Source organism: Panthera tigris, chromosome B2 (assembly GCF_018350195.1).
Source record: "Panthera tigris isolate Pti1 chromosome B2, P.tigris_Pti1_mat1.1, whole genome shotgun sequence".
NCBI classification, from domain to species: Eukaryota; Metazoa; Chordata; class Mammalia; order Carnivora; family Felidae; genus Panthera; species Panthera tigris.
Genome location: NC_056664.1, coordinates 133,774,088 through 133,793,356, shown reverse-complemented (window position 1 = coordinate 133,793,356; position 19,269 = coordinate 133,774,088). Strand labels below are relative to the sequence as shown.

At 52.3% G+C, this 19,269-nt stretch overlaps 1 protein-coding gene across 2 annotated transcripts in view; it reads left to right on the top strand.

Moving 5' to 3' along the window:
* ZC3H12D (zinc finger CCCH-type containing 12D) overlaps positions 1-8,789 on the top strand; it is a 34,978-nt gene extending 26,189 nt beyond the window's left edge. The window contains exons 5-7 of one of the 2 annotated variants that reach the window (XR_006217933.1): positions 1,977-2,083; positions 3,236-4,444; positions 8,109-8,789. Coding sequence is in view for 1 of the 2 variants with exons in the window: in XM_042987297.1 (XP_042843231.1) it covers positions 1,977-2,083; positions 3,236-4,014 (886 nt within the window). In the remaining variant the exon portion in view is untranslated. Of the gene's footprint in view, positions 1-1,976; positions 2,084-3,235; positions 5,403-8,108 lie in introns of those variants that run through there. The other variant, XM_042987297.1, reaches the window with a different exon arrangement.
* The last annotated feature ends 10,480 nt before the right edge of the window (positions 8,790-19,269 follow it).

The window sequence follows — 19,269 nt, the reverse complement described above, 5'->3', positions numbered from 1 at the left end:
GCTGCGGTCCTGGGGAAGGGAGAGAGGTGACAGGTCGGCTGGGTCAGGCCACTTGCGCGCGGCAGGCCCGTTCCTGACCTTGAAGCCCAGGAGGCAGTGTGGTGTTCTGGAAAGAGCTAGAGCTTTGGAGGCAGCAGATGAGGTTTCCAGTGGAGGCTCCGTCATTTACGGGCTGTGTGTCATGGGGGAAATCCCTGTCACTGAACTAAATGTCCCTCACCTTGAATTAACCATACCTGGATTAATCATATTTATGTTTGAGATGGTTCTGAGGACTAGGGAGAACTGTACCCCGAAGAGTACCTAACTGTACCTAAGAGTAGCACTTACTTTCAGGCCAGGCCAGGACGTGGTGCCTCTAGAGGGCACTGTGCCCCTACTACTACCCTCCCAAGCCCCAGAGCAGAGGCTTGCAAGCAGCCAGCTACCTGCTCCCCGGCCCCAGGAGCCCCCATGGCCATTTCCATATACTCAAGGCCAGCAGCTCCCTCTATCCAGCTCAGGCCTGGAGAAATCTGGAAAGTCTGGTGACTGTCGGTTCCAGAAAATCCTCACTGAAGTCTGATGGATCATGGCTGCCTTTGGCCTGGCCACAGCCTGGGGCCAAGGCCAAGTCCTTTTGACGCACCGGCCTCTGCTAAGGGCCTGCCAGAAGGTCCCCCAGCTGCCAGAAGGCAGAGCCTCCCTGCCTGCCTGTGGGTGAGGACGCCTGCCCCAGTGCCCTGGGCACGTCCATAGGGCCCTCTTGGCCCAGCTCACCGTGGCCAAGGCCTAGCAGAGAGCAGGAGGTAAAGCCTTTGGGAACCTCTAATAACCGCAGTGGGCGGCTCCCCAGATTCTTGGTCAGGGCCCAATTCTGAGAAGCCGGCTGTGTAGCTGGGATCTGAGCCACGGAGGCTGCCTGGGACCAGCGACTGCCCAGTTCTGGGCTGGCCTAGGGTATGTGGTCTGCATGGTGGGACTCAGTATGACCCTTGACTCTCAGAGGGACACCAACCCCTGAAAACAGCCCCCCACTTAGGAACCACAACCCCTCTAGCGGAACCTTTGTATGACCTGGAAATGCCTCCTGGGAACGAAAGTATTCACATAAAAAAATGGATGGCCCTAAATGAAGGGCGTTTTCCTCCCAAGGAATGTGTTCCCTTCTGAGCTGTGGGCACACTGACGATGCATTCCCTTCCTTGTGAGGCTTAATTCCAGGGAGATGGGAAGGGGCAGACAGGGGGCAGGAGGGTATCAGAGAACGGGGCCGGGGTCAGGCAGCCCCGGAAGCTGAGACCAAACCCAGAGCTCACCGGGGTTCCAAAAGGACCTGCACTGAGGCTCTGTGTGCCGGCTACACCTGCTTCTTCACCGGCTCACTGGCTGGCATTTCAAACCGTATTAATATTTATCCCCCATCTGTATATGTCCAGAGCTGTGGGGCAACACAGGAGATCCGAGTAAGGGAGCCCGCAGGACTAGGGCTGTTTGCAGCCCCGGGGAGGTCTGGACAGTGAGAAAGCAGCACAGGGTCACTTTCGGACCCGGGGCCCAGGGGAACCCTAGAGGGATTACGCTTCAATTTCAGTGCATAAAAATCACCTGGGAAGTTGTTAAAAGGCAGATTCCTGAACCACCTGAGAGTCTGATGAAGCAGGTCTGGTGGGAAGCCAGGAGCCTGCAGTTTTAAAGGCGTTGCCGGGTGATTGCAGCCCTTGCTGGACAGACTTTCGGGAGAGGCCCGAGGCCGCTCTCCCGAGAGCCGTGCTCTCCGCTCATGGGTTCAGTGAGAAGGGAGGGCTGTGCTGCTTTCAAATGCTACACGGCCCCGGGTGGGGCGGGGAGAGCCCTGGATGGTGAGCCCCGCCCGAGGCCGGCCGTGCCTGCTGCGCCCATTCTCTCGCCCGGCTGGCTGGGGCCCGCTCCCCATGCAGGTGCTGGTGGTGAGTTTCTGTGGGTCTAGCAGTTGCCCCCCTGTGCTTGTTTTACAGGTTCATGCCTCCCGATGACCCCTTGGGCCGCCGGGGACCCACCCTGAGCAACTTCCTGAGCAGGAAGCCCAAGCCCCCAGAGCCATCCTGGCAGCACTGTCCGTACGGTGGGTGGCACCCCCATGCCTCGAGATCCGGGTTCAGGTCTCGTGTGAGGGCGGCACAGGGCGCAGTCAGAAGTGCGGGCCTGCTCGTCAGCAGCCTGGGTTCTTGCCTGGGTTCTGCTCCTAACTGGCTGTGCGACATCAGAGAGACCGTTTAACCTCTCTGGATGGCACTTGCTGACAGGGTTGTTATAAGGATGAACTGACATCCTGGGTGACTGTTGCATGGGAGTGTCTGTGAGGGCCGGATGCCAGGGTCCCACACAGGGCAAAGCTGTATGGTGTGTACCCCCAAGCTCCTCCTTCTCAGTCCCTCCCCCTTGCACTCTGCCACCTCTGTCTGCATCCCTCCACCCCTCCCTCCACCAGCCCTCCACCCGCCCTCCACCCCTGGACCTTCATGGCCTTCGTCAATGCTATCCATTACGAATTAAGGCTTTTTATCCCAGAGCACTTCTAGCCAGCTCTTTCGCTAACTTGCTTTGGCAAGTTCATTTGTTCATTTAACGCCGCCGGGGCTTGTTTTTCGTGTCCAGAGAAGTTCAAAGTCATATTCAAAGTCATTTCTTGTTCGAGTTAAGGTGACCACACACACATTCACGTTGGTTCACCTTGCTCCCATACCCTCTCAGAAGTGTCCAGGTCTGGGCGATAAACTGCTTGATCACCTCTGTTAGAACAGCCTGTTGGGGAGGGCAATGATCAGCACAGGCGATGAGGCCAACGGTGGAAACTGAGGCAGACTGGACATGCAATCCTGTGCGGGGCGCACCGGCTCCCCACCCTCTCCACAAGGGTGGCCCCATCCACAGGGTTCCCTGGGGAAGTGGAGGCCGAAGGTCATTGGATCTAGAGGTTTGCTTTCAGTCCCTGGTCGAAAGGAGTTCCCATACGGACAATCTCCCGGCCTGCCACTGAGATTACTGGGTCCAGCGCCCTACACCAAGGGAGTGGGTACTGCACCCTCACCCACCTAATCCGGCCCCAGGACACTTTCTCCCCTCCTCCCCTCCTCGTCCAGCCCCAATCGTGAGACTCCTGAAGGGGGCCCGAGGAGTCTCCAAGGAGAAGGGCCGGGCGCCGACCACAACCCCCACACCCCCTCTCCTACCCGAGGTCTCACCCGCCCTCTCCCCCTTGCCCCCTCCCTCCCAGGCAAGAAATGCACCTACGGCGTCAAGTGCAAGTTCTACCACCCCGAGAGGCCGCACTTGGCGCAGCTGGCGGTGGCCGACGAGCTTCGCGCGCAAACGCGGGCCTGGCGGGGCGCGGGCGCCGAGGCGGAGCGGCGGAGGAGCGCGCGGGCGGCCCGGGAGGAGCAGGGCGGCCCCGGGGGCGCTCCCGCCGCGGCCTGGCCGGGGCCCCCGGAGCCCGGCGTGCGCAGCCTGCACCCCGCGCGGCGAAAGGCCGACGTGGCCGCGCTCGAAGCCGGCTTCTCACGCCTCGCCTTCAGCGAAGACCCTGGGCCCCTCGGGGCGCCCCCTCGGGACGCCGGCCTCGCGCCCCGGCCTCGCCGTCCGGACTGGGGGGCGCCGGGGGCCTCGAGGTCCCCGGGAGCCCTGCCCGGCCTGCTGACCCCCCAGGTCGGGCCGAGGGGGGGCCACGGCCCCCCGCACAGTGATCTCCCCCAGCGCAGGAGGCCCGCCGAGCCGCGGGCCCTCCAACAAGGGACCGGCCGGTTCCCGGGCCGCTCGGCCTGGGCGGAACGCGGCTGGGGCGACGGCGCCTTCGGGGGACCTTCGGGGTCCCCGCCTCCCTCCGCTCCCGGCGAGGTGGACGCGCGTGCCCGGGCGCGCATCGCGCTTTGCAGCATCTTCCCGCCCCACCAGGTGGACAGCGTCATGGCCCTGTTCCCGGCGCTCTCCGACGTCACCCGGCTCATCCTTCTCATCCAGAGATTCCAGACGTCTGGGGCTCCCGTGGGGAAATCCTAAGGAAGTCGTCCAAGCCACCGGAAGTCCCAATCTTGCCTTGCCGCTTGGTCAGGGCGGATGGTCGGCCTGCCCCTGGGGCGAGCCACCCTGCAGCCCTCTTTTCCTTCAAGAAGGTCAGGGAAGCCGGCTTCCTCACCCCCAGCAGCACCCATGGTGGCACTTGATGACCCTCACTGACACTGCAGGGCTTGCTGCTGGAGGTCCGTGTCCTGCAGAATAAGGCTGGCCACATCCATGGAGGGAGTGGCCTCCTATGTCTGGAAGACTAGAAGGTCCCATGACGGCTCCAGGGGTTTGTCCAGAACACTGCATGGCTGTTTTGTCAAGCTGCATTTGGGATCCACGAGTGGGTCACAACGTCAATTTAGTGGGTCACACCAGAAGGAGTGGTGTCGGAAATCTCAGAGCACAGGCCACATGGCCAAGCTAAGTATGAAACTCTTGTATGTTAGCTACACGTGTGTGCACCTGTGTGCCCTTGGTAGCCGCGCAAACTTAACGTGGGTCATGGGCAAAAGTTTGAAAAATCCTGGTAAACGGCCTTGGCTTTTACTGTATCACGTGACATCTGAAATACGTAGTCAGTTGACTGGTGGAGGTCTTGGCGTCTGATGGGTTTCATATCAGCTGTTTCTTACCTCATGAGAGGAACCTAGAATTCTAGCCTTGATGGGTGGGTCCGCTTGTCACTCTGTGTGGTTGGAGGTGGGGCAGGGGCACATGGTCTTGAGGGCAGAGCACAGATCCTCAACTGGTTGAGCCTTCTAAGTCACACCTGACTCTTGAGTCAAGGCCCAGTGAGTCAGGACTTGTGCTCAGAAACCTCCAGGTGGGTCCGTGAAGAGCTGGGATGAGCCTCAGTCATGGGGGTTTATCGCCACCTTCCACCAGTGCTGTTTCTTCCAGCCAGCTACTGCTTTGAGTTTTGGGGAGGAGGGACCCACCTGCTTGCAGTGGACAGGACATGAGACCGTGCTTGCGGGGTATGGACCCTGCGTCCTCAGGGGCCCTGGCATCTCTAGTGGGCATCCACCCGTTCACTCTGGGTTACAAGTCCAGATGTGCAGGTCTTAGCTCATTCGTTCGTGAGGACCCTTGGTGGCTTGGCCATCAGGGAGAATGTGAGGCACCTCCCAGTGGAAAATCAGCTCCCATCCCCCAAAAGCTTCCTGCAGACTGGCGAATGCAAAGGGAAACTCTTCTCAGAGCATCGTTCAGTGTTGTGGACACAGAGCAGGGTGCACCCCTGGGCGAGTCTGCTTCTAGCCCTCTAGTTCATGGTAAATGCCGCCAGTGGAGGTACAGTGACGCTGTGTCTCCCTGTGACCCCTTTGACCTTTTTTTTTTTTTTTTTTTTTAAGTAGGCTTCATGCCCCATGCAGAGCCCAACTTGGGGCTTGAACTCACAACCCTGAGATCAAGACCTGAGCTGAGATCGAGAGTTAGATGCTTAACCGACTGAGCCACCCAGGCGCCCCCTTTTCGTCTTTTTAAACCAGATTCTTAGAGTGGCTCCAGCCTGATCTGTTCTTCACCTCTTTTTTGCACCCACAGTTATATCTTAGTATTTTGGGAACTTAGTCCTGAAGAGGCCCCACCCTTCCTGGATAAAGTGGATTTCCCTCGTGGTGTTTTGTTTTGTTTTTTCCTTTCTTTTGACAGGACAACTTTATGTGTTTGTCTCCTGGGTCTGTCTCCTGACGTAGAGCCGTCTCCTTGCTGACTTACAGTTGGAGATGTTTAAACTGCTTCCTTTGAGGACAAGTTTGAGTTTTAGTAAGCTGTAAAGCTATTTTATTTGGTTCACTGTGATGAAGACAAGCACAAAAACAGGTGAAGAGACAGCGCTTTTCAGTGTAATCCCCTTTGGAATTTTTTCCAGAGTCTTGGTACGTCTTTTTGACACAAAGCATGGATGGATGGGTGACTGAAATGTTCCTAGTTGCATAACTGTCACCGTGATCCAAAAATAAATCACTTTTATCCACACCTGGGCTCTCCGTTACCAAATTGTACATCATTTTCTCCCATGGCGGCTTCTCCCCTTAGGCCAAGTTTGCACGTCAAATATTGTGGGTGTGAAAACTGATGTTGTGGCTGCTTTATTTAGTGTTATCCCTCCCTTGGGGGTGAGGAGGCTGGGATCCGCCTTTTCCAGGGGAGGCCCAAGGTGAGAACATGCCTTTGCTGGATGTTCAGCCGGCGGTTACCAAGGACACAGGTTGCGTATCTGTTTGCTAGACTCTTAAAGTCCTCGTTACAGAACCACAAAGCAGTCTCATAAAAGCCGCTATTCCTGTGTACACCTGCAGCAGAATCCTTGATTGCTCAGATCTGAGGAGCCTGCTGCTATTCCGTGCTTTTGCTGGGGCTGCTTTCCCAGAGGCCTCTGGGCCGCGGTTTGCGGCAGAAACTGCAGAATATCAGGGGTTAAGGGGGTAGAGGCAGGAGAAGCCACTCACGTCAGCCTTGCTCCAGATAAAATGAATCCCAGCCCTGCGGAGTTTACACAGAATTCACGTGGGGGACAATGAGCCAACTGCCCGCTGGCACGGGTACAGCTTCCGGTCTCTAGGAGAACAGTCCCTGTCGGGAGAAGAGCGTGGTGGGGGGAGGGGAAGAGGCATTAAGGAATGGGTGATGGGGGAGGGGGCTCTGGGAGATGGAACAACTACTTGGAATCACAAATCCCACCGTGAGGGAGTGCACGGAGCCAGGCCCAGCTACTTGTGGGGCCCTGTATGGATTTAAAATGCAGGGCCCCCCAGGGGCGCCCGGGGGGCTCCAGCTAAGTATCTGACTGGGGCTCAGGTCGCGATCTCACGGTTCGTGAGTTCGAGCCCCACGTCGGGCTCTGTGCGGACAGCTCGGAGCCTGGAGCCTGCCTCGGATTCTGTGTCTGCCTCTCTCTCTGCCCCTCCCTTGCTCGCACTCTGTGTGTCTCTCTCTCTCTCAAAAATAAAAACACGTTAAGAAACAAATTTAAAAAAATGCAGGTACCTGTTCAAACGTGGTCAAGAATGTCAAGACAGCACAGCATTCAACCAAGCATGGGGCCCTTCTAAGTGGGGGTGCCCCGTGTGCCTGCCTACTGCCCATGAAGCTGCCCGGTGTGGAATTACCAAGTGTGCAAGGGAACATTTTGCACGCCCAGAGTGTCAGAGCCCAAGATATGATGTGCACACTTCATAGCTGGGAAAGGCCACGTGTGTCCAGGGAGGGTCCTGGTCCCCCCGGGTCTCCCCCTCAGGGACTGTCTACTGCACCCCCTGAGGACTGACTGAGCGGACCTTCCTTGGCTTTCTCTGCCCACCTCTGACAACAAGGGGCAGAAGAGGAGAAGTTAAGGGTCCTGGGAAACCAGACACTGGACCAGCTCTGTCCGTATGAGTACGAGAGGGCAGTAGGGGTGGGCCCAGCTGGGCAGCGAGTATACTGGTTTGTATTGGGCAAGGCTCTTTGGGTGTGGGCATGGCTTACCAACCAAAGGTCAGGAGGCCAGGGGTGGAGGCGGCTTCGGGGTCGGCTGCAATGAGGGGCTTGAACCCTGTCTGTCAGAATTCTCTCTTTGGTTTTCTTCTGCATGTGGATTATTCTCTCCTTCTGAGGTTTTCTCTGCACAGTGAGGGCCACTGTGTTGGCAGACCCAGGCACGTGTCCTTCCAGCTGAAGGACTTTCAGCCTCAGAAAAATCCTGGGAAGAATTGAGTGGCCTGACTTGGGTCATGTGCCCAGCACTGAACCAGTCACTGTGAGGTGTTGCCCTAGACGCAGCTGGGTCTCACGGCCCCGTCTGGCTCAGACGAGGGCACGTATTGTGATTGTCAGCCCCCGCCAGACCCCACACGGTTGGTGGGGGAGAGGGGGCGGGAGGTTTAAGGGGATGCCGGGCTCTTCCCTCAGATCTAAGAAGCGGGCACGGTGTCCAGGCAGACAGAACGAACGCCAGGCAAAACAGCGCTCAAATCTGGACTCTGGGCCAGGGTTTAGGATGGCCGCACCGTCCTCCACCGCCGGCTCCGGTGGCACCGGAGAAGGGAGCCGCTGTGTGTCTTCTCTTTCTCGCTTAATCGGGAAAAACCTTCCATCCACAGTCGGCACAGCTCTCTGCGGGAGCAAGTTGGAGGGCCTGCTGCTACAGGGCCTGAGCGATCGTCGATCGTCGTGCGCATCTCGCCACTCCCGGACTGCAGCCAGATGAGCACTTAGGTGGGAGACTGCCAAAATGCCCCGCAGAGGAGGAAGTGGCTCTTCAGAGTCAAAAGGTGACCTTGTTCCCTTTGACTCACTTCTGAACCGATGCCCTCTAGAACTCAGGAAGCTGTCAGGATCGGAGCGCTCAGCCCAGCCGCTGGCAGCTTCGCTGAAAAGGGGGGGCGGGGGCGGGCCCTGGCCCAGCTTGGTAATTACTTAGCTCCGAGTTCCTGGGGGAACAATGTCACCTCTCTGTCCTTATGGAGGAATGACAGACTTAACCCCAATGCCCAGGAACAGGAAAGGTGTGGTAAATAAACAGAAAGGCAAGTGGGCCACAGGGCTCAAAAGCCAGTTGAATGCCGTATATATATCGACTGGCTGGCTGGCTGACGCTGAGTGACACTGAGTGACACTGACTGGGTGGCTGACAAGGTCTGAGTAATCACTCAAATAGGGTTAGTAAACCACAATAGTTGCGACTTTGCCTGAAGTCCAACTTACTCTTGAAAATGGTGTCTGAGGGGCGCCTGGGTGGCGCAGTCGGTTAAGCGTCCGACTTCAGCCAGGTCACGATCTCGCGGTCCGTGAGTTCGAGCCCCGCGTCAGGCTCTGGGCTGATGGCTCGGAGCCTGGAGCCTGTTTCCGATTCTGTGTCTCCCTCTCTCTCTGCCCCTCCCCCGTTCATGCTCTGTCTCTCTCTGTCCCAAAAATAAATAAAAAACGTTGAAAAAAAATATTAAAAAAAAAAAAAAAGAAAATGGTGTCTGTGTGACTAAAACAAGCCGCACCAAGCCTTACCGATGCCGTTCTTGTTGGGGTAGTGGATGGAGGCTTCTTCCCCCAAAGGAAGGATGGGAAGCACAGGATGGAAATGAGGTCTCCCTCTTTGTGCCGGTGATTTTTTTCCCAGTCCGGCCCCCTTTTCCTTTCTCTGAGACTGTCTCTAGCCCTCGTTTTCTCAAAGCCCCTTCTTCCTACAGAACCACCTTCTCAGTGGTCTTTTGGGGGCCGTGTTTCACTTGACTGTATGTCACTCCTCTGCTCTGTCCTCTTTGGTCTCCTGCTCCCACCGCTGCCCTCAAAGCTCTCCGGCCCTCAAAGCCCTTCTCTCTCCCCTTCCTCCATGAAGTCTACCGGGGCCATTCCAGCCCTTGTGACCCGGTCCTCTTCTCGGATTCTTCACCGCTATCCCTTCCGGGGCTGGACACTTCCCACTGCCCCAGGGCACCCTTGGAAAGATTTTGCTCTGAGTAGTTATTTGCTGTTCATCATTGAACTCTTTCCTTGTATTTGGGCGTGTAGACCATGCACATTTGAGAGGGTTGGGGCTCTTGTCTTTAGCCTTGTCTTTCCATCAGCTCTGAGGCCAGTCGGGACCAGTGAGGTTATGTCACTGAACCCAAACAGTCCCAGATCCCAATGGCTAGGACCACAGGGTTGTGCTACATTGTGCTCCAGGTCTGTCGTAGGTTAGCCGGGGCTGTGCACGCAGAGACCCAGGCTGAGGGAGGATCTGTCTCCAGCTTCCAAGTGGGCGGAAGAAGAGAACGTTCTCAAACGTGCACCGATTCTTAAAGCTTCCAAGTAGATGGCAACACCCGTCTGCACGGGGCAGGAGGACGCAATCCTCCTGTGCGTCTGCTTAGGGTAGGCAGAATGGCACCATGATAGTTTGCCTGTGGTGGCCAACAGTGAATTATTTATTGATTGAAAGCCTTGAAGGAAGAAATGAGTTAAATAAAACATGGTACATTCATTTAATGGAATCGTATAAGCCACTAAAATGATATTGCTGGAGGATGTTAATGACATAGAAAACGTTGAGCATAGATTATGAAGTATAAGAGCAGATTGTAAAAAAAGAATGTGCCATATTTCTCTTTTGTTAAAAACGCATATTATATGGGGCGCCTGGCTGACTCAGTCAGTTAAATGTGTGAGTCTTGATTTTGGCTCAGGTCATGATCTCACTGTTTGTGGGATCGAGCCCCACATGGGGCTCTGTGATGACAGTGCCTGGGATTCTCTCTCTCTCCCTCTCTCTCTGCCCCTCCCCTGCTCACATGCTCTCTCTCACTCTCTCTCAAAATAAAATAAACATTTAGTAAATGCATATTATACTTATAGAAAAGAAATTCTCGAAAAGGTCCACAGGTCCAGATGGTGAGAGTATGAGGACAGGCAACCTCTCCTCCTTTTGGTCTTTATCTATTTTTTAAATCTTCTCCAGTTGATCGCTTTCATAACAAGAAAAAAAAATTTCTTGCTAAACAACCCGGCCTTTTAAAAGTGGTAAAGTATACATTCATCATAAGAGATGCGGAAAATTCAAGCCCCTTGAATTGACATGCGAAAACACCAAAGTTTAGATCTTTCCAGACCTCTTTCCATGTATGCGTGCATATTTCGTTGAAAGCGAATCCTCACCCGCCAGAGCCTGGAGCGCATGGGCTGATGTCAGTGACGTGATGGTGCCCGTGAGCATTGTGCTGGTTCCATGGCCAGAAAATCCTGTGCAGGCCCTGGCTCCTGGGAGGGATGAAGGATCCTGGGAGGTTCCCCCCCGCCCCCCCCCCCCCCGCCAAAGCTCTATGTCTGCCAGCTTCTGTGGCTGCTCTGTGGAAGGCCCACCACGCGTGGCACCCCGGGTCCCAAACACGTACATTCAGGCTCGTGATATCGCAGGCAAGGAGGTGGCACTCGCTGTGGAGAATTTGGCCCTGGGGCCTCACGGCCTCGTTGCTTGGGAAAGGAGGAAGATGGACGTTTCCCATTCTCGGTTTGTGTTCTTTGAGTTGGTTCTGCTCCAGGGAATTTTTTTGGCCAAGGCAAGTTCAAAATAACTCTTCATGATCTGTTTGGTGCAAATGCAAGTTGATTTATGGCTTTGCTGACCTTTGATTCACTGGCAAAGCACTGCCTGGGGCCCTGGGGAGATTTTCCTTTGCTTGTTTACCCGGGGTGATTTAGGAGCTACAGTGCCAAGAAGGTTTTCCTATTTCTTCCACCCCAGGACTTGACCTCGAGGCCCCTGCCCTCAGGGCTCACACCCTGGGGGACTCAGCCTCAGATCGTGTACAGACGGACAGTTAACCTTCAGATGCCCTGGACCATGTTACTCATTCATAGTCTCTGGCTTTTAACCCCTTTCAAGAGGTCCCCAGAGAGGGGTGCCTGGGTGGCTCAGTCGGTTAAGCGTCCAACTCTTGATTTTGGCTCAGGTCATGATTTCACAGTTCGTGAGTTCCAGCCCTGTGTCAGGCTCTGTGCTGACAGTGGGGAGAGCCCGACTGTCCTTCCCCCACTTACTCTATCTCTCAAAATAAATAAATAAACTTAAGAAAAGAAAAGAAAAGTTAAAAAAAAACCAAAAAGACAAAACAGGAGCGCCTGGGGGGCTCAGTCGGTTAAGTGTCCGCCTTCGGCTCAGGTCATGATCTCATAGTTCGTGGGTTCGAGCCCCGGTTCAGGTTCTGTGCTGACAGCTCAGAGCCTGGAGCCTGCTTCGAATTCTGTGTCTCCCTCTCTCTCTGCCCTTCCTTTCCCTGCTCACACTCTCTCTCTCAAAAATAAACAAACATTTAAAACATATATATGTATGAAGTGTATTTATAGGATGTCTCTTTATTTTTTTAAAGTTTGTTTATTTTGAGGGAGAGAGGTGGGGGGCAGAGAGAGAGAACCCCAAGCAGGCTCCGCAGTGCCAGCACAGAGCCCGACGGGGGGCTCGAACCCACGAACCATGAGACCATGACCCGAGCCGAAACCAAGAGTCAGACGCCCAACTGGCTGAGCCACCCAGGTGACCCAGTAAAGCTCTTTAAAAGCAAAAGAAACCTGTAAAGAAAATGTGTTCCCAGAAGAACTGACTCTGGAGGGTTCGAGGTGGACTGGCTCTCACCATGGGCTGGTCCCAGCTTCTCCTTGTCACCTCTCTGTCTTGTACCAAGCCCAGAAGGAGGCGACCCTGCCCTGTCTGTGCCCCTTGGAATGTGCTGTTCCAATGTGCCCACCTCAGCCTGAGGGGCAGCTGGGGTGGGGGGCGGTCTGTGGAGAGACCACAGGGCTGCTGGGCCCCCCTGTGGAGGGCAGTGGCCTGTCCCGGCTGTTCTACCCTCACTCAAGGTGGGTCCTCTGCCTGCTTCAGAGGTGGGCTGGCGCTGGGCCCCATCCAGGCTCTGGTCTTCTTCCGTCCCCTTCATGGACACCCCGGAGGAGAAATCCCAGACCGTGGCAGCCCCTCCTGTTTGAGTCCCAGCCACCAAAGCCCCAGAGGAGGTCGGGGGGGGAGACAAGGAGAGGAAAGCCTTAAGTAGGTGCTTCAGGAACAACCGGAAAACGGGAGATGGCGGTGGGGGGTGGGCATGGGAAGCGGAGAGGGGAGAAAGCGGCAACAGAAAAAAGAGAAGGCGCGAGAAAGTACCACCTTCCAGTTCTGGCCCTGAGGCAGACCACCACTGATTTTATACCTACTTGTTTCTACCTAGCATTTTCCAAGCAGTGCCAGTATCCGTGAAGTCCTGGGGCGATACGTTAGCTACAGTTTCCCCAGGAGACATTGAAATAAATAGGTAACAGAAGCCATTTCTACAGAGACAGAAAGATGAGCGGTTTCCTGGGGCCGGGGGCTTGCTGGGAGAAGAAGGGGATGAGAACTAAAGGCATGGGTTTCGTTGCGGGGTGGTGGAAATGTTCTAAATTTGATTGTGGCGTCGGTTGTACAAGTCTGTACTAAAAAGCATCGAATTGTTCACTTGAAAGGAGTGAATTGTATGGTATGTGAATCATACCTCAATAAAGCCTTTACAAAAGCGAAACAAAAAAGAAAGAAAACAAAGCGGGGCTTTATGAAGCCTGGCTCTCCCTGCACCTCTCGGCGGGGCCAGGACCGCTTTGGAAATACTTGGCAACGAGAAGTCCACGGCCCTTTCCAGTTCTGACATCTCGGGGCCCTTGCTGAAGCTGTACCGTGAGCGGGGTGAGTAGGGAGCCGGCGTGTGGCAGTGGAAGGGACCCGACTGCCGCCTGGCTTTTCGAGCTAAGCAAGCAGGGGCCAGCCGTCTAGGAACCGGAGAGGGCTGTGACCCACAACGGTGTTCCTACCACATCTAGGGCTCAAAAGCAGTGACCCAAGGCAGCTGCCAAACATCCGTCAGTGTTGCACCACCGAGAAAACATCTGGGATCCAAAGTTGCAGCTGCCCTCGGCCTCAGAGACAGTCAGCCACGAGACCGCTGGACACTTCTGTGGGTCCAGGGCTGGCTTGGTATCGACATCGAGGCAGGCAAAGAAACTGGAGCCTCTCAAAGCCCCTCAGATGGGGCAGGGCTCCTGGGGTGACTCTTATGCAGGTTGCCCGAGACTGGCCCGGTTTTAGCATCGAAAACCCCACACACCCAGGAAACCCTCTGTTTCGTCGGGACAAACCGGACAGCTGGTCACCCAGATTCCTCACAGACCCCTGAAAGCAAAGGGCCAGGCTGAAAGACTCCTGGAAAGGCCACAAGAACGGCTTTCACTCTCCCTCTGCTCCGATAGCCACAGTGACTGAAAGGAGTCCTGGAGAAGGGAGAGAAGAGGCTCTTACTGTAAGCCTGGCAACCCACTTTCCAGAAACAGAAAACAACAAGAAGCCAGACTTGAGAATCAGGCCCTTGGCCAGGGCGGCGTGGCCACTCCTGGCCTTTGGGGAGGGGTCTCCATCACAGAGCCACCCGTGGGGCCCAGCGGCCACTTGCTTCCTTCGGCTCCCACGCTCACCCTTGAGGGGGTAAACTGTCACTGATTGTGATGTTTAATTTCACATGTCAACTTGACTGGGCGACAGGGCACCCAGATATTTGATCAAATATTTTTCTGAGTGTGCCTGTGAGGGTGTTTCTGGATGAGAATTGGTAGACTGAGTAAAGGGGATCGCTGTCTCGAATGCGGGTGGGCTTCATTTAATCAGGCGAGGGGCCTGACTAGGCCAAAAGGGCTGACCATCCCCTGACTTACAGAGAGTTCTTCCTGCCTGACAGCCTCTGAAGGCATCAGGTCTTCCTGGGTTTCAAGCCTGCCAGTCTTTGGACTATACTTCGGCTCTTCATCTTAGGCTTTTGGACTCAGACTGGAATTAAACCATCGGTGCTCCTGGGCTTGTCAACTCAGCTGCAGATCTTGGGGCTGCTGGTCTCCATTATCATGCAAGCAAACTCTGTATAATCTCTCTCTCTCCTATTGGTTCTTTTTTTAAAAAATATTTGATGTTTATTATCATTTATTATTTTAATTGTTTTAATGTTTATTTATTTTTGAAAGAGAGAGAGGGAGAGAGAATGCGAGCAAGGGGAGGGGGGCAGTGAGAGAGGGAGACACAGAATCTAAAGCAGGTTCCAGGCTCTGAGCTGTCAGCACAGAGCCCCACGTGGGGCTCAATCTCACGAGCCAAGAGATCATGATCCAGGGCAAGTCAGACCATTAACCGACTGAGCCACCCAGGCGCCCCCTATTGGTTCTTTTTTTGAGAAGCCTTAATACACTGATGAGTCCAGCTCTCTCCCTGCCCTACTCAGTCAACGACCTTCAAATGAAGATGTTGATTTTTGGTAATTTTGAAAGACTCAGGCTGGTGATGATGTCAACGTCAAGGCAAGGAAGCAGTCAGTTTCACTAGGGGCTAGTTCTTGTGCCGGCTTCACGAATTTATGAATGGCTGTGGCAAGAAAGGCCGGCTCCTCCCCTGGTCTTGCCTGTTTGGGGAGTGGCCTGTGTGGACGTGTCAGAAATACAGACATCGTTGAGTCCGTTTTGTTCTCAGTCTCAAAGCCTCTGGAGAGCTGGTAACATAAACCCTAAGGTCTTGTGGGGCCTGACATACTGTGAGCTTTAGACACTGACCCCACACAGCTAGCATCACTCACCAACTTGCTCTGAAACAGGAAAGAATACGTGTTCCGACCCCATGCAGTCTTTCTTTCTTTTTTTTTTTTAATTTTTATTCATTTTTTGATAGAGACAGAGTGTGAGTGGGGAGGGGCAGACACCGAATCCGAAGCGAGCTCCAGGCTCTGAGCGGTCAGCACAGAGCCGGGCGCGGGGCTCGAACTTGGGAACCGCGAGATCGCCCAACCGACTGAGCCACCCAGGCGCCCCTCCCTTGCAGTCTTTCTTACCCGACTGCAGAAATAGTTCTTGGCCTGAAATCTCACTTCAAATGTGGGTCTAAGGTGTTCTTTTTAGAGGACTTCAGACACTGCCAGGACGCCGGGAGCAACCTTTTTCAGGACGCAAAGCTCGGTGCCCTTAACTCCCGGAAGAGGAGGAAAAGCACAATCTCTGAACTAGGTTAGGTCTTCTGGGGAGTGTTCATCGGCTTCAGCTCACTGAGAAGGGAGTTGGTCAAATATAAAATTCCCCAGTCTGAATCCTTCTCTCTCTTTCTGGTAAGAGCAGCTGGAAGACAAGCCACCCAGCTTAGTGTCCCCCCTCCACCTCCCCACCTCGGCTCCCCAGACTTTCAGACCCAGGAGCGCACACAAGTACCGATCCTGACCATTAGGTGTCACTGTTGTACACGACATGGACTGACCTGGGCTCCGGACGATTGGCCGCCCTCCAACTTGATCGCCTTTCGATTTCTGCATGACCGTGGGGTTCCCCAAAGTGTAGCGGTGCCCAGCCTGAGGCCAGTAACCAGTCAACAGTTGACACAAAATACAGGTAAAGCCCACCTGGGCTTTGCACTCTGGCAGTTACAGCTCTTTGTGATGGAGGATGTAAAAGCAGTCGGTATGGCGAGCAGCCGGAAGGGCAAATAAAAATATTTTTTACCGTTGTATTTTAAAATTCATAATAAACTATGTCAAATGTACAGGAAAATTACAGAGAACATTATAAGAAACCCTTGAATTGAATTGCCATGTTTGCTTCAGTGTTTTGCTTTGTTTTATATATGTATTCACAAACATTGTATAGCATCGTTCTGTGTGTTTTCAAATTAAAATTTGTAAATATTTCCATTTCTATTACATCATTTTGCAAGTTGCTTTTACCACCTCAACCATTATTTTTCGTTTTGGGGGTTTATTACTGTCGCTGTAAGTAGCTCTGATTTATTTATTTGAACCACTGTATTGTATTCCATTGAATCTCCACAACCATCAGTTTATAAAATCATTGGCTATTTCCAATTTTGTTATTACTGCAGGTAAGGCTGAAATGACAATTTAAAAACAACTTTATTTAGGTATAACTTACATACCACAGAGTTTACCCACTTTATTAAAGTATACAATTCAATGGCTTTCAGCGAATTTACTAAGTTGTGCAACCATTACCACAGTCAAGTTTCAAACGTTTCTATCACTCCCGTGAGACCCTAGAGCCCATTTACAGGTACTAACCCATTTTCTGTGCAATGACTTTTCTCACACAGGTCTCTGTGCTCATGTGCAAGAGAATCTTTCTCTTTCCACCTAAGAGTGGAATTTAAAAGGCCATGGACATACACATTTCAATTCTCAAATTCTGCCTCATTTCACGTTGTGTGGTTGAAACAATTTCCACTTTTAAAGCAGTGATGTGTATGGGGCGCCTCAGTGGCTCAGCCGGTTAACCGGCGACTTTGGCTCAGGTCATGATCTTATGGTTCATGGATTCAGGTTATGATCTCACGGTTCGTGGGTTGGAGCCCCACGTCGGGCTCTGTGCTGACAGCTCAGAGCCTGGAGCCTGCTTCGGATTCTGCGTCTCCCTCTCTCTTTGTTCCTTCCCCGCTCGTGCTCTCTCTCTCTCTCTCAAAAATAAATAAACATTAAAAAAACAAAATAAAATAAATTCTCTCTTCTTTAAAAAAGGAATAAAGCAGCGATGTGTAGACTTCTTCTTTGGCCACATTATTAACATACTTCTTTTGTCCTTTTCTTTAGTTTTGTTCTTTTCCTTGCCAATCTGATTTTAACCATATTGTTGCTTCAATTTGCACTTTCCTAATTTCTTTTTTTTTTAAGTTATTTATTTTGAGAGGAGGGGAAGAGGCAGAGGGAGAGAGAGAATCAATCCCAAGGCAGGTTCCGTGCCATCAGGGCAGAGCCCGACATGGGCTCAATCTCACCAACCCATGAGATCATGACCTGAGCCGAAATGGAGAGTTGGACACTTAACCGACCTAGCCACCCAGGCGCCCTTTCCTAACTTCTGTCTGTTGATGTTTGTTGGCTATTTGGGGTTCCTCTTCTGCGAATTGCCTATTAATGCCCTTTGCTCATCTTCTAATGTATTACCTTTTCCCTATCAATTTGTAGCAGTCTCTTATATATACTGGGTAATAATTTCTGTTTTCAGTTACACACTTTGGAAATATCATCTCCCAGTCTGTGGTTTATTTAAACTCTAGGGACTTCTGCTGAACAGAAGTTATAAATTTTTATGCAGCCAAGTAATCAACAATTTCTTAGTGGTTTGTGCTTTTCATGTCTTAGGAGAAGTATTTCCCTATCACAATGTTACAAAAATATTCTTTTGTATTTTCTTCTGAAAGTTTTAAAGTTTTATATTTCACTTTAGGTCTTTAATCTACCTATAGCTTGTTGTGTGTGGTGAGGAATTGTTTTCTCCAAGCAGACGTGCTATTCCTCTACCAAGCCCCATCCTGTGTCACCTGTTCATCTGAGCCTGTTGCTAACGCCACAGCATCTCGGTTACTATAGCTTTAGAGCGAGTCTTGATATTTGGAGTGTGACCAAGCTCGATGAGGGCAGGAATTGCTGACTGTTCTGTTAACTGCTCTGCTCCCATCACTTCAAGCTAGAGTACACAGCGTGTGCTTCCCATTTGTTGAATAAAGAAATGAGTGGATATATAGTAGGGCACGTCTCTTCTCTCCTTTTTTTCTTTTTCTTTAGGAGAGTCTTGGTTGTACTTGGTCCTTACTTATTCTGGATAATGTTAGGATCAGCTGGGCAAGTTCTACAAAACACATTACTGGACATTTTAGTAGAATTGTTTTGAGCTTAGAGACGAATTTGTGGGAAATTGACATCTTTATAATCCTGAATCTTCCCAGCTAGGAACATGGCATATCTCTAGACTTATTTAGGTTGTCTTTATTTTCTTTAGTAGTGATTTGAGATTTTTCTCTACAAAGGTATGCATGCATATGTTATTGAAATTATTCCTTGGTGCCTTGTAGTTTTTGTTGTTATTATGAACTGGTTCTTTTTTCTTTACACTTTCCTACAGTTTTTCATTGGTGTTATTTATTTTTGTATGAACAAATCTTGAATTTCTTGAATGTTTTATCTACATCTACGAAGACGATTACATTTTCCCTTTTTATCTATTAATATACATTTCTAATTTTTTAATGTTGAGCCATCTTTGCATATGGGAAAAGCCAGTTGATTTTCTCCATTAGTGCTTACCAACAGAAGTTTCTGTGATGATGGGAATGTTCTGGTCTGTCCAAGAGAGTAGTCATTACACATAGGTGGCTATTGAGCATTTGAAAGGTGGCTACTGTGACTGAGGAATTGAACTTTAAATGTTTATTTATTTTGAAAGAGAAAGAGAGTGCAAGTGGGGGAAAGGTGGAGAGAGAGGGAGAGAGAATCCCAGTCAGGCTGTGCACAGTCAGCACAGAATTTGACACGAACTGTGAGATCATGACCTCAGCCAATGTCAAGAGTTGGACGCTTAAACCGGCTGAGCCACTCAAGTGTCCCAGCGCGGAACTTCAATTTTTACTTAATTATAAATTTAAGTAGCCACCCGTGGCTCTGGTTGCTGTACAATGTCCAGCTGTGTGTAGTGCTGGCCTGGCATGTAGCTTTGGGTTTATCTTCTCTGTCCTCCTCGCTCGAATGGGCTCTTCCGGAAATGGGATAAACAATGCAAGGCTATGGCTTTCCTTAGGGAAATGATAAAAAAGCAACTGAGGCTGAACCCAAATCATGATGCAGTGAAAAAGTCACATGATGGCTGGAAAAGCCACCACCCCAGGCTTTCCCGCTCTGTGCTCCTTCTCGTGAGCAGGGGACTCGTGCCCAACCTCACGATAACCTCACGATGCGCACATCC